The following is a 14,739-nucleotide window of genomic DNA, read 5'->3' as shown; positions in this document are numbered from 1 at the left end:
AACTGATGTAACGTGCCTGTCTCCTGACAGGACATATTTAGGAGGACCTGATGTTCACACATGGCATCCCAGCTAGAAATGCTTAACCTATATCCAATCCTAGGGAAACACTAAGCAGACCCAACAGAAGGAGAGTCTACAAAACTGCCATATAGTCTTCAAAAATGCCATGGTCAAGAAAGACAGACAAGTCAAGGAACTAAAGGACACTAAAGAAACATGACACTGAAATGCACTGCATTATCATGAACTGGGTCCTGGGTCAGGGACAGAGTTGTGGTAACAGTAAGACACCTATAAAGGACATTAAGTAACTGGAGTGGGCAGCCTTTCCCTTCTCTGGGGGATCTTCCCAACCCAGGGATCAAACCCAGGTTTCTTGCATTGCAGGTGGATTTTTTACCAGCTGAGCCATAAGGGAAGACAAGAATACAGGAGTGGGTAGCCTATCCCTTCTTCAGCGGACTGTCCCGTCCCAGGAATCGAATCGGGGTCTCCTGCATTGCAGGAGGATTCTTCACCAACTGAGCTATCAGGGAAGCCCATAAAGGAAATTGCACTATTGGGATAACTACCTATATGTGAAAAAGGAATGGGGGTTAAAACAGCACTTCAGGGATCTTCAGGGACTCTATAAAGTCAAAGCCATTTTTATAACAATTGTTACTGTTGTTCAGTCACTAAAGTCATGTCTGACTATTTGTGACCCCATGAACTGCAGCATGCCAGGCTTCCCTGTCCTTCACTATCTCCTGGAGTTTGCTCAAGCTCGTGTCCATTGAGTCAGTGATGCTATCTAACCATCTCATCCTCTGTTGCCCTCTTCTCCTCTTGCCCTCAATCTTTCCCAGCATCAGGGTCTTTTCCAATGAGTCAGCTCTTCATATCAGGTGGCCAAAATATTGGAGCTTCAGCTTCAGCATCAGTACCTTCCAATGAATATTCAGGGTTGACTTCTTTTAGGAATGACTGGTTTGATCTCCATGCAGTCCAAGAGACTCTCAAGAGTCTTCTCCAACACCACAATTTGAAAGCATCAATTTTTCGGCACTCCATCTTCTTTATGGTTCAACTCTCACATCCATATGTGACTACCGGAAAAATCATAGCTTCGACTACACAGACGTTTATCGGCAAAGTGATGTCTCTGCTTTTTAATACACTGTCTAGGTCTGTCATAGCTTTTCTTCTAAGGGGCAAGCAAGTATCTTTTAATTTCGTGGTTGCAGTCACCATCCACAGTGATTTTGGACCCCAGTAAGATAAACTCTGTCACTGTTCATAACAATACTATTTTCACTCTCACTCTTACTCGCTTGCTACATGACTTGTGATATAGCAGCCGACTGAATTTAGAAGCAAATATAAACCTACCTGCCTTCTATTCAGTCACAATTAACGAGACTTAGAAAACTATGAAACAGTACTACTTGACATATGATGGCTGTCTTAAGGAAAAATATCTATGCAGTTGTTTTAGTTGCATGCTGATCTAGCTGCTTTTTCCACAAAACATGGTATTTACTCAAAAGAAAACTAACAATCCAAGTACAGTTATTCAGAGATTTTCTGAAAAATAAATGAAGTATTTTACTTTGAAGGAAAACAACTGATAAAATCTGTTGCCAGTAATAAAATGTACATTTTAAAGCCAATTTAGAATTTTAGAAAACTTCTCCCTGCCACTGTGATTGTGACACCTTCCCAACACATAAAAGACTTTGCTAATGAGACTGATAGTGATATTAACAAATGTGGTTTGGTATAATAAAATATGTCAACATCTGAAGACCTGCCTAACTCACAGAACCAGTATTTTTCAAGTGACCATCACACAAGTAAAAAAACAAGCACAGGAAAAACATATAATATTTAAAGAGCAACACAGATCAGTGGATCCTACTGTAACAGAATACAAAACATTAGCTGATGAGGTCTCAGAGTCTATAGTGCAATTACCTTTAAGAAGCAAACAACAATTTGTCAATTTGGGGTATAAGATCAAAAAAGAATATGCGCTATTACATAAAAAGGCTACAATTAAAATACTACTAAAATACTACTACTAATAATATTAATATTCTTCCCAAGAATATATAAATGTGAGGTCCAATGTTTTCACATATTTTATGTAAAACAATATGTTGTAAAAGATGACATGCACAAGAACATATGAGAATCTAGCTGTCTTCCACTAAGATAGACATTAAAGATATTTATAAAAATGCAAAATTAAAAATATAATTTTTTGAACCAATAAAAACTTACATGTATATATACATGAACATTTAAAATAATTATTCTAAAAGCTGAGCCATTCTACTATCTTTCGAGCTACTACGTGTTATTAGATACATTACTTAATCTAAATGAATTAAATTACTTTTGTGTGTGTGTGTGTGATTCAATATTTTTATAGATTCTACTCCATTTAAAGTCATTATAAATTAATGGTTCAATTTCTCTATGCTGCACAATATATCCTTGTTGCTTAATTATTTTACACACATTGAGTAACGTGTGTAAAAAAAGCACATTCTGCTTGTTAATTGTATATAATACTTTTTAAAAAATATGCACCGAGGTATCATTAAATAATAAAACTTGTACTTACTGTACTAATTTGTAGAAAACAAAATTGGATATGTGAACCTCTTCAATTTTGGAAGGAATGAGCATTCTGCTAGAGCCATATATCCTCATTCACTTCACTAATGAAACAAAGGTTTTTAGGTGTTTAAATGAAGTAAGTAATAAAAAACTATAATAAATCTTAATTCCAATACTGGATAATCAACTTATCTCTATTGATTTGAAAATAACAGAAAAGTGTTCTCATCAGAATAATCTACTATTAATTGTATCCTAAATATTACTTAGAATATTACATTAATATTACTTTTGAGGACCCCTATAATTCCTCTCTCCTGACAAAGCAGCCACTTTTCTGAATTTTCTATTTATCATTTCTTTGCTTTTCTCCAGCATTAACTTTTTAACTAACTTATCTGAACTATTTACTCACTACAGAGTAAGCATCCATGCCTTAAGGAATTCAGAGTTTCCACTGGGAAACAGAAATATAAACCAATCACTGTAGTAACCCACTCAAGGAATGTAAAGGGTTAAGTGGTCACACCAAAGGAAGCTTCCAATTCTGGTTGGGGAAGTCAAGAAAAGCTTCACAGAGGAACTGAAGTGTGAACTGTGTTTTAAAGGGTAAGTAGGCATACACAGTTCCAGGAAAACATCTATTTCTGCTTTATTGACTATGCCAAAGCCTTTGACTGTGTGGATCACAATCAACTGTGGAAAATTCTGAAAGAGATGGGAATCCCAGACCACCTGACCTGCCTCTTGAGAAACCTATATGCAGGTCAGGAAGCAACAGTTATAACTGGACATGGAGTAATGGACTGGTTCCAAATAGGAAAAGGAGTATGTCAAGGCTGTATATTGTCACCCTGCTTATTTAACTTCTATGCAGAGTACATCATGAGAAACGCTGGGCTGGAAGAAGCACAAGCTGGAATCAAGATTGCCGGGAGAAGTATCAATAACCTCAGATATGCAGAGGACACCACCCTTATGGCAGAAAGTGAAGAGGAACCAAAAAGCCTCTTGATGAAAGTGAAAGAGGAGAGTGAAAAAGGTGGCTTAAAGCTCAACATTCAGAAAATGAAGATCATGGCATCTGGTCCCATCACTTCATGGGAAATAGACGGGGAAACGGTGGAAACTGTCAGACTTTATTTTTAGGGGCTCCAAAATCACTGCAGATGGTGATTGCAGCCATGAAATTAAAAGACACTTATTCCTTGGAAGAAAAGTTATGACCAACCTAGATAGCACAGTCAAAAGCAGAGACATTACTTTGCCGACTAAGGTCCGTCTAGTCAAGGCTATGGTTTTACCAGTAGTCATGTATAGATGTGAAAGTTGGACTGTGAAGAAAGTTGAGCGCTGAAGAATTGATGCTTTTGAACTGTGGTGTTGGTGAAGACTCTTGAGAGTCCCTTGGACTGCAAGGAGATCCAGCCAGTCCATTCTGAAGGAGATCCACCCTCAGATTTCTTTGGAGGGAATGATGCTAAAGCTGAAACTCCAGTTACTTTGGCACCTCATGTGAAGAGTTGACTCATTGGAAAAGACTCTGATGCTGGGAGGGATTGGGGGGCAGGAGGAAAAGGGGACGACCGAGGATGAGATGGCTGGATGGCATCACTGACTCAATGGACGTGAGTCTGAGTGAACTCCAGGAGTTGGTGATGGACAGGGAGGCCTGGCGTGCTGCGATTCATGGGGTCGCAAAGAGTTGGACATGACTGAGTGACTGAACTGAGCTGAACTGAGGCATACACTAGGTAAAAGCTGAGTACATGGGAGGAGCAGCCTCTGTTAATTCCAAACAGGGAAATAACAAATTGCATACCAAAGAACACAGGTGAGAATGTTGAATAAATTCTAGCACTCACAAGTATGGCTAGCACAGCCAAATAATGAGGCTAGAAAAGTAGGTGGGGACCAAATCATGATGAGAAATTTGAAGTTTTCACACTAAGCAAATAGAACTAAGGTAGATAAACTTGTTTATTATTGCTGTAGCTGTTATTACTCATGCTTCCCTGATCTATGTCCCTGGGTAGTGCCACCCATCACCCATAACTGTGGATTTGATCACATGACTTCTTTTGGGAAAATGGGACAATAACAAATTTAATGACGCGCATATGTCTACATCATCCCCCCTGCAGCCTTGCCCCTACATGAGAATAAGACTCATGCTAGTCAACAAGAAGGTGAGTGGCTATGCAGAACAGAGTCAAATAGTCCCAGAAGCTATTCTAGACTAGAGACAGTCAGCTGACTCCCAACACATGAGTGAGCCCAGTTAACCTACAGACTTGTGAACAAAATAAATACTTATTATTATATGCCACTAAAGTTTTGTGTATGGATGTGAGAGTTGGACTATGAAGAAAGCTGAGCGCTGAAGAATTGATGCTTTTGAACTGTGGTGCAAGGAGATCCAACCAGTCCATTCTGAAGATCAGCCCTGGGATTTCTTCGGAGGGAATGATGCTGAAGCTGAAACTCCAGTACTTTGGCTACTTCCTGAGAAAAGTTGACTCATTGGAAAAGACTGATGCTGGGAGGGATTGGGGGCAGGAGGAGAAGGGGACGACTGAGGATGAGATGGCTGGATGGCATCACTGACTTGATGGACGCGAGTCTGAGTGAACTCCGGGAGTTGGTGATGGACAGGGAGGCCTGGCGTGCTGCGATTCATGGGGTCACAAAGAGTTGGACACGACTCAGCAACTGAACTGAACTGAAAGTTTTGTGGGTACTTGTAATATATGGAATATATTGTGATATGTGGGATGCAGTAGATAATTGAAACAGTTTGACTGAGATTAATTATGGGGTTTAAGCAGAGATGCTATGTGGCCCAAAGAAAAAAAATTTTTTGAAGACTATGTTAATGAATGAAGACTAGGTTTGGAATCAACAATGGAGGCAAAAAAAAATTTAAGAAAGAAACCACAAGGCTGAAAGGAATAGAGAGGAAAAAATGTCTGAAACTCAATATTGGGTGCTAGAACTGGTGGAACTTAGGCCCTAATTCGACACAACTCAGTAAAGAGAAAGGATTTCAGGATGAATTGTAAACTTCTTGCAAAAGCAATTCAGACACAATCAACCTAGATTTAAAATAGTTTAAGAGAAATAAGAAAGGTATTCTTTTAAGATCTGCCTTTGTATTTTTCAGGAGAGAAATAATCATTTCAGAAAATGGTACTTAATACTGAAAAGGAAAAACCTGTTTTTACAGGGATAATAATAATTTTAAGATCTCTTTAGAAAGAAAAAATACTCAAATATTTAACAAAGGAACACACCAAGTAAGCAAGGATCCAGTTTCCTAAGATGAAAGACATAGCACCAGATTTTTAAAAAAATGGCCTTCCTAGATTAAAATTGGTTGCTTTGAATTGAGTCTTGTCTTCTTTTCATTTGCTGTTACAATTGTTTTCAGTTTATTTTTCACCTTGTAATCTAAAACTGCTTGGATGGAAAAGTACAATAAAAAATTCTACAAAGATATTTTTTAAAAATACATGAATATGTGCCTTATAGCAGTGTATAATTAATTATACACTTATTTAATTCAAAATCATAAATTCAAGACATTCTATTCACTATGGAAGTTTTACGTGTATATGCATCAATAGACAGACTCACACATGAATAAACAATTTTAGTTAAAAATAAAATATATATCATTTGCGGAAACTGATAATACAGTCAAATTGAGGAGCCAAAGTAGTAAGATAGTGAGGAATCAAAAGCATGTATTTCCAAAGGAAACAAAAGTAAATGTACAAAATAAGAGTAGAGGTGACAGAACACGAGAAAAAAGATAGTTTACACAGTTACATTTTAACTAAAATGGTTAAAATCTAAGTTACATTAGACACTCATTCCTATTTATCTCTATAACGTAGATTTGTTCCTGTAACTGTAGTTCAAGAACCTGGTATAGAAGCTGGAATGCAAGAATGCTGAAGCCAAACCTGTCACCACAAATTCTTCTGCTACCACTGCTGACACACATTAGAAAAGAACACAAACCACTCAGAAAGAGAAGTGTATGCCCACACCCCTCTCGTAATAAAGATGGGTGAGAACTCAAGTCTGAAAACTTGCCTCTTTCTCAGTGTCTCTAGAGATACAAGTCCACTGGTTCTCTTTCACACTGTACGCCCAGAAGTCAGCAAGATCTTGCGTTCCATCCCAGCCACCAAACAAATAAACCGTCTCTGTGAAAATTAGAAAAATATGTTTAAAAAAATAAACTTAAGACAGAATTTAAGCAAAGGCACCCATATTTAGCCATTGCTTCTAAGGTCATTTAAGAAGGTACCTCTAAGTAACCTTAAAAATGAGATTTTTAAACTAGTAACATTCCAAAATAAATACTAGTATTTCCTAAACATAAGCATATGGAAAGGCTGCTGCAGAACCAGTATTTTGATAGATTTATAAATATGAAGGTAACTAAGAGGCATCCCCAAAAATTCTGATTCCAAAGGTCCTTTGTGAGTCAAAAGAGGCAGTACTTTGACAGTACCCAAGGGGAATCCTGATGAGCAGCCAATTTAGGATCTTCTGTGTTAGGCCATGAAAAGTTTACATTTACCAGCTTCTCAACAATCCAGCTTCAGGGTCTTAAAAAAAAATTCCAGAGGGATATACAGTGCAGAAAAAAACTTCACAGTAAAACTGTTTTCTACTACAATATCAAAACTAATAGTTAAAACTAGCTGAGCTGAAATTAGATGTCTTAAGAATAAAGTGATGCATAGCCTTGATATTCCCATGGAAACTGGGGGAAATGACTGCAAATATATTGTGGCAGATTTAACTCCTCAGAAATCAACTTTTAAGTCACTCCAGGTATCCTGAAAATTTGATTTCTTCTAACTCTGAAATGTCTATTATATCTATGGACTTTATCATGTGACAAAACATTTCTTGCTCAGAGACTAGTGAAAATTTTTACATACAACACTGTGAATCATCCACTTTCTTTAAAAAATAATAGTGCCTTTCTTTTCTTCAAATATTTATCTCCATTGTAAATATCTTATGTCTACCGGTTATACATACCATTGGAAAAGACCCTGATGCTGGGAGGGATTGGGGGCAGGAGGAGAAGGGGACGACAGAGGATGAGATGGCTGGATGGCATCACCAACTCGATGGACATGAGTGAGTAAACTCCGGGAGTTGGTGATGGACAGGGAGGCCTGGCGTGCTGTGATTCATGGGGCCACAAAGAGTTGGACACGACTAAGCGACTGAACTGAACCGAACCACTTTTTTAAGTTAAATAATATATTACAGGAAAACTATAAAGCCATCTACTCTCTAACTGACATGACCCAAGCCTATATATATGGAGACTGTCATCTACATTACATCCTACCATGAAGGGTTAAAATGCAGAGTGCATACGGAAATACTATAACACTACTTAAGAAAATTCCCGCCATTCATAGAGATATCTTATAAGAGATTTTTGTCATGTTTTCAAGTAATTTCAAACTCTAAGTGAATCTTCTAAATGAAAGAACCTACAGGAAATCAAAACAAAGCTGTTGGATAAGAACAAACCATTGGAACCATTCTAACGCTAACTTAGTAATCATGTATAGGTCACTTCACTTGCCTGGGTCCTGGTTGTTTCATTTATAGAGCTCTTAGTGTGGTGATAAAGATTTTTAGATATAAGTTACATGAAAACATTCTGAAGACTGTTGTCAAGCATGAACAGCATTTCTACCTTTAAAACATGCATACACACACAAAATGCTTTCTAGTTACTAAGCACCACAAATGCAATAAAAAATAGTATTACTGTATCTGTTTCCATGTTTAACTTAAGTACCTAGAACATTTTTGGTTCTGTACAAATGTGAAATAGTGGAAACTATTAAACTGCCATCTCTCAGAAATACAAAACAATCCATTATCATTAGTTAAGTAACATTCTATTTCCCAAATGAAACACAGTAATGCCCAGGTACTGAGAATTTTACAGGAAAAAATTTAAGAATTTTCATCTGACATAAAAATTATTTGCCAAACCCCATTAGATTCTAAAGCCTGGAGAGGGAGAGGGTATATAACTAAAATAGCAATAGCAATTGACCTTTTGTTTTAATAGTGTTTCTGGGCAACCTCTGGATGAGGTTACCCTAGTTCATTAACTTTAATAACCTTTCCTCCTGGGCTCTGGGTTCTCAATGTTCTTTCTGAAAAGCAAGTTTCTTTGTACGCATAAATTCTCACAGCAGAGAAAACCCACATTTCCACAACAGCCTCATTGATAGCTGAGCAAAATAAAATCTGGCACAGAGCAAGCATCCCAATGGAATTAATCCAAGATGTCATTCTTGTCTGTGAATGCTTTGTGGTCCCAGTTAAAAGTTTAATAGTAAAATTGAATGAATCAAGATAGAAACAGGACCTTTTGACATACCTGAATGAAATGAGTAACACAATTTTAATTAAATCATCTAATCATTTAAGTTCAATCATTCGGAGATAAAAATATCTAGAAATGAACACCAGCAAAAATATTATTTAATGCATAAAGAATATAAAAAACTTCTAAAGATTATACAAATAATCAGAATTGTAGTGAGAACTAAGAAAGCAGAAAAGAGGAAATGCTATTACTTGCAACATGGCAGTAGCTTGGTTTAAACTCTCATGGTTATAGGTTATATAACAATTCATGTGCAGCTCAAAGCCAGGGAAACAAACAGCCCAATTAAAAAAATGGGTGGAAGACCTAAGCAGAACTTCGTCTCAAATGAAGACATACAGATCGTCAACAAACGCATGAAAAGATGCTCAGCGTTGCTCATTATTAGAGAAATGCAAATCAAAACTACACCGAGGTTTCACTTTATACCAGTCAGAATGGCCATGACCAAAACTATCTACATACAATAGGTGATGGAGAGTATGTGGAGAAAAGGGAATCCTCTTGAACTGATGGTGGGAACATAAATTGATACAGCTACTATGGAGAACAGTGTTCTCCATTCCTTAAGAAACTATGAATAAAACTACTATATGACCCAGCAATCCCACTACTGGATATACACCCTGAGAAAACCATAACTCAAAAGACACATGTACCCCAATGTTCACTGCAGCACTATTTACAACTGTCAGGAAATGGAAGCAACCTAGATGTCCATCGACAGATGAATGGATAAGGACGGTGGCCCAGAGGTTAAAGCATCTGCCTGCAACATGGGAGACCTAGGTTCGATCCCTGGGTCGGGAAGATCCCCTGGAGAAGGAAATGGCAACCCACTCCAGCATTCGTGCCTGCAGAATCCCATGGATGGAGGAGCCTGGTGGGCTACAGTCCACGGGGTCGCAAATAGTCAGACACGACTGAGCGACTTCACTTTCACTTTCTATATACAATGGAATATTACTCAGCCATAGAAAGGAAAGAAACTGGGTCATTTGCAGTGATGTGGATGAATCTAGAGACTGTCGTAAGTCAGAAAGAGAAAAACAAGTATCGTATGTTAATGCACATATATGGAATCTAGAAAAATGGAACTGATGAACCTATCTGCAGGGCAGGATAGAGACGCAGATGTAGAGAATGGACTTGGGGACACAGTAAGAGAAGGAAAAGGTGGGACCAACTCGAACAGTAGCACTAAAATCTATACACTACCAAGCATAGAACAGCTAGTAGGAAGCTGTTACATACAGCTCAGGGAGCTCAGCTCAGGGCTCTGTGATGACTTAACGGGATAAGATGGAGGGATGATAAGGAGGCTCAAGAGAGAGGGAATGTTGTTGTTATTCAGTTGCTAAGTTGTGTCCAACTCTTTGCGACCCCATGGACTGCAGTACACCAGGCTTCCCTGTCCTTAACCATCTCTGGGAGTTTGCTCAAACTCATCTCAGGGAGGGGATATATGTATACATACAGCTGATTCACAATGCTGTACAACAGAAGCTAATACATTGTAAAGTAATTACCCTCCAATTAAAAAAAATTTTTTAAATAATTCATATACATGCATAGGGTAGTAAATCCTCCCCAAGCAGCAGCCCTTTCTCTATTGTCTTTTCTTAAAAGGAGCATAGGCCACAGAGACTATTTTTCCCAGATGCATGGGAATGTTCAGTCAGTATTTTCTCAGTACTAATCTGGACTGGCAAGGCGCTTTAGAGAAAAAAAACAAACAAAGACAACATCGTCCCTACCCTCAAGGAGCTTACAATCTAGTGAAGAATATAAAATGTTGAAGCTTCCATACTTTGGCAACCCATTAGGAAGAGCCAACTCAGTGGAAAAGACCCTGATGTTGGGAAAGATTAAAAGCAAAAGGAAAAGGGGGTGGTAGAGGATGAGATGGTTAGCTTGCATCACCAACTCAAAGAACATGAATTTGAGCAAACTCCAGGAGATAGTGAAGGACAGAGGAGGCTGGCGTGCTGTAGTCCATGGGGTCACAAAAAGTCATATGCAACTTAGCAACTGAACAACACCAATGTAAAACAAGTACATAAATCACCACAGTGCAAGTGCCATAAGAAAGGTAAAAAGATCACCATGGGAGTTCACAAAAGGAAAGAGAATACAACAAACTGAAGGGACCCAGGAAGATTTCATGGTGACAAGCGGTATCTGACCTATGCATCAGAAGGTGGCTTTGTTGACAGAATGAAAGAAAGAGAAGAGGACTTTTTCAAGTAGGGTACAAAGTAAAATAAAGGTACAGAGACAGAAAAACACACAAAAAGTGTTTTAAAAGACAGAATTTAAAGCCAGGCAGACCTTGAATGATATCGCAGCTCTACCACCGTGGCTGTGGAACCAACACCACATTCCTTAACCACTGGTTTCCTCAGCTCTAAAATTCTGAGACAGAATACCTATCTCATAAAACCACCATGAGAATTCAATAATGCACGTACCATGGTGAAAGCTGTGTGATGAATAAACACACTGTTCATTTTAAAAGAACAAAAAAGGTAGAGGAATATAGTTAAGATATAAAGACAGGCAGCAGACAGATCATGAAATGGGATAAACAGCAACATAAATGTTTTGAACTTGACTCCACAGACAGTATGAACTTCCCGTGTAGGTCAGAGGTAAATAATCCTCTGGTCAATGCAGGAGATGTGGGTTTGCAGGTTCAATTCCTGGGTCAAGAAAACTCCCTGGAGAAAGAAATGGCAACCCACTCCAGTACTGCTGCCTGAGAAAGCCCATGGACAGAGGAGCCTGGTGGACTACAGTCCATGGGGTCACAAAAGAGTAGGACACAACTGAGCGACTAACGACAACTACACACAGTACAGATCCACAGAAGATTTTATGCAAAGATGTGACATGGTCAGATCTGAACCTGCAGCATATGGACTCACTAAAAAGGATGAGCCAAGAAGCAGAAAGATTGGGAATAAAGTGATCAACAATAGCCAATGTTAAAGATATCAAGTCAATTTCATTCTCAGAGACTAAATGGATCAATCACCAATCAGTCATTACTTCAGCCACAAAAGTTAAAATGCTGCCATATTCTTTGGCACAGGTCTTTTTCGGTATCAGTACTAGATAAACCCTACAACTACTTACTACCAAAAGTACTAATCTATACATCTCAGATACACTAAAAATAAGGTAGAAATGTTATCACATCATTGTCTTCACACCATTTTGCACAAAGAAGCAAGCTTTTTCTTTTACTGCTGTATCTATCCTCCTCTGATTCTTAGGGGTAAATCAGACTATGCTGATTGCATAATCCTCCACAAGATGGCACACTACTATTCATAATTAAATCCATTTTTCCACTTTGGAATAGTACAGAATGCATATACTATGGACTGACATACCATGGGTTCAATCTCAGATAAAATTCTAATGTCGTGCATTTAAAATGGATAACCAACAAGGACCTACTGTACACAGGAACTTTGCTCAATGTTATGTGACTACAGGCTGGATGGGAGGGGAGTTTGGGGGAGAATGGATACATGTATATGTATGGCTGAATTCCTTCACTGTTCACCTGAAACTATCATAATACTGTTTGTTAATTGGCTATACCCTAAAACAAAATTAAAAAAAAAAATTTTTAATTCAAGTCTCAAAAAGAGAGAAGAGGAGGGTTAGTAGCCTTGTAAAAGAGGTTAGCTTAATTTCTAGTGTAATACACAATTTCTAGTGTAATACAATAGAAAAACAAATGAAATTTTTAAAAAAGCTTTTAAGAAACACAAATTTATATCCAAGGTTAAATGAACTCTGTCAGGACATTTAGTTTATGAGTCTAATCCCTCTGAAAATGTAGCTAAGACCTTAGATTGACATGAGAATTTTTGAAGGGAGGAATAAATTAGAAGGGAAAAAGATATTTTATGTGCTCTTTAACTTTACTTTCTTTAGCCATTCTCTTGAACTCTCAAGACCCAGCAGATTATCAACTGGATTCATCTGTCTCTCTTTAAAAAGAGCTATATTTCTTACGTAAAGCTATGATTACAAAACTACAGACTGATCTTTTGGGATATTTCAGTATATTGCTATTTCCATGCTAAAAGGTTGTATTTTCTGCCTATGACAATACACTTTATACTAGGGCTATATTTTAGAATTCCTTTCTGATAACCCTATGAGAGAAACAGATTTGTGTCACATGAAGTTACAGAAATATACCATCACATGTAGTTACAGAAATACAACCATATGAATGTATTTGTATTTAAAAACTAAAGCCCATGTTTACCTACTTTCTTCAATGGTTTCTTTAAAGAATATTGAGGAAAACCATTATGTAGAATTAAAAAATAAAAAAGGAAGAACTTTACATATAAAGTATATAGAACAGTCAGGTTCAGATTTCCATAGAAGGGCTCTTTCCAGCAACTTCTTTAACTCTTTAAAAGATATCAAATACTGGGGTTTTGCCTAAATCTTATCACCTATTCTGCTTAAGTCAGAAAAAGGCTGGTAATATAGGTTCTTGAAATTCAATGAGAGTTGAACAAAGAATTGCCTGGTGCAATGAAGTTTTCATCTGGACAGACTTCCACTCTGAAGCAAATCAGACATGTCTTTTCTCTCTATTCGCCTTATTTTACTCAGACTTGAAACACAACTCACAGTTGAAGAATGTAAGTGGAAAACTGCCAGGTGTAGGAATTATGATCAATAAAATTGACATGCTCTTCCAAGTAGGACAAAATACAACATTCCTTCTCTAGTAATAACAACAGAATTCACTTGGAAGAAAACTTTGAAAATTAGAGTAAAATCTGTGCCTCCATGTACTTTTAAAAATGGCCCTGTATTCTTAGAGCTGTAGCAAAACTGAAAAAAAAAAAAAAAAAAGATCTACAGACTGAAAAAGGAAAAGAAAATTTAAGGACTATTACATTTTTAATATTTAAGAAAACAAGATACATGAAACCCTGGGAATCAATAATTGCTCTGAAATACAAGTCACTTCAAAGAAGCTGAAATGAGCTCTGTGAAGTTTTAGTCTAGTTAAATACCTGGCACACTGCAAGCACTCAATAAATATTAGCAATTATTAGGAAAGCTGTTGTTCCTCACTCTTTATATCTGCAATAGCTTTTAATAAGAATGTAAAGGAATTAACTATGTTTTTCAATTTCACTTTATGGTATTTTATAAGTGAAGTTATATGCTTTATTACTATTTACATATTTAAAATTTGCTAAGGTCTCAGGAGTTAGCTCTCACAATCTACTGTGTTTTCTCTTTTCTGCTATTACACCAGAGACTTTCATTGTATCTTCAGCATAAGAATCACCAAGGTAACAGCAGCATGAACACAGGCTTTGGAGCCACACAGTCCTATAGACCTAGGTTCAAATCCCAGCTCCACAGCCTTGGACACAACATCATCTATTCTGTATAATGAGGATTATCTACCTTTCCAGTAGTAAATAAAATAAATGAACATATTAAAGTTTTAATCCCAACCTCTACATATTATAGGTATTCAATAAATATTACTCCTGAGGTTTGAAAAAAACATTTTAGTCTAGTGAAAATATTCTTAACTCTTTGATGATCTGAATTCATGGGATTCTCTTTCAGAAAAATGAATATGCAAACCAAATATTACATATAATTTCAACAGATTAAGA

The 14,739-nt window shown here is 37.2% G+C and overlaps 1 protein-coding gene across 6 annotated transcripts in view; it reads right to left on the bottom strand.

Annotated features, from left to right (window-relative positions):
- MKLN1 (muskelin 1) overlaps positions 1-14,739 on the bottom strand; it is a 377,726-nt gene that overhangs the window by 71,959 nt on the left and 291,028 nt on the right. For all 6 annotated transcript variants that reach the window (XM_069588394.1, XM_069588395.1, XM_069588398.1 and 3 more), the window contains one exon: positions 6,712-6,824. In XM_069588394.1, the coding sequence (XP_069444495.1) occupies positions 6,712-6,824 (113 nt within the window). The remainder of the gene's footprint in view (positions 1-6,711; positions 6,825-14,739) is intronic.

The sequence above is a fragment of the Ovis canadensis genome, chromosome 4, assembly GCF_042477335.2.
Source record: "Ovis canadensis isolate MfBH-ARS-UI-01 breed Bighorn chromosome 4, ARS-UI_OviCan_v2, whole genome shotgun sequence".
Lineage (NCBI taxonomy): Eukaryota > Metazoa > Chordata > Mammalia > Artiodactyla > Bovidae > Ovis > Ovis canadensis.
Note: the sequence above shows the minus strand (reverse complement) of the source record. Positions and strands in the feature narration are given on the sequence as shown.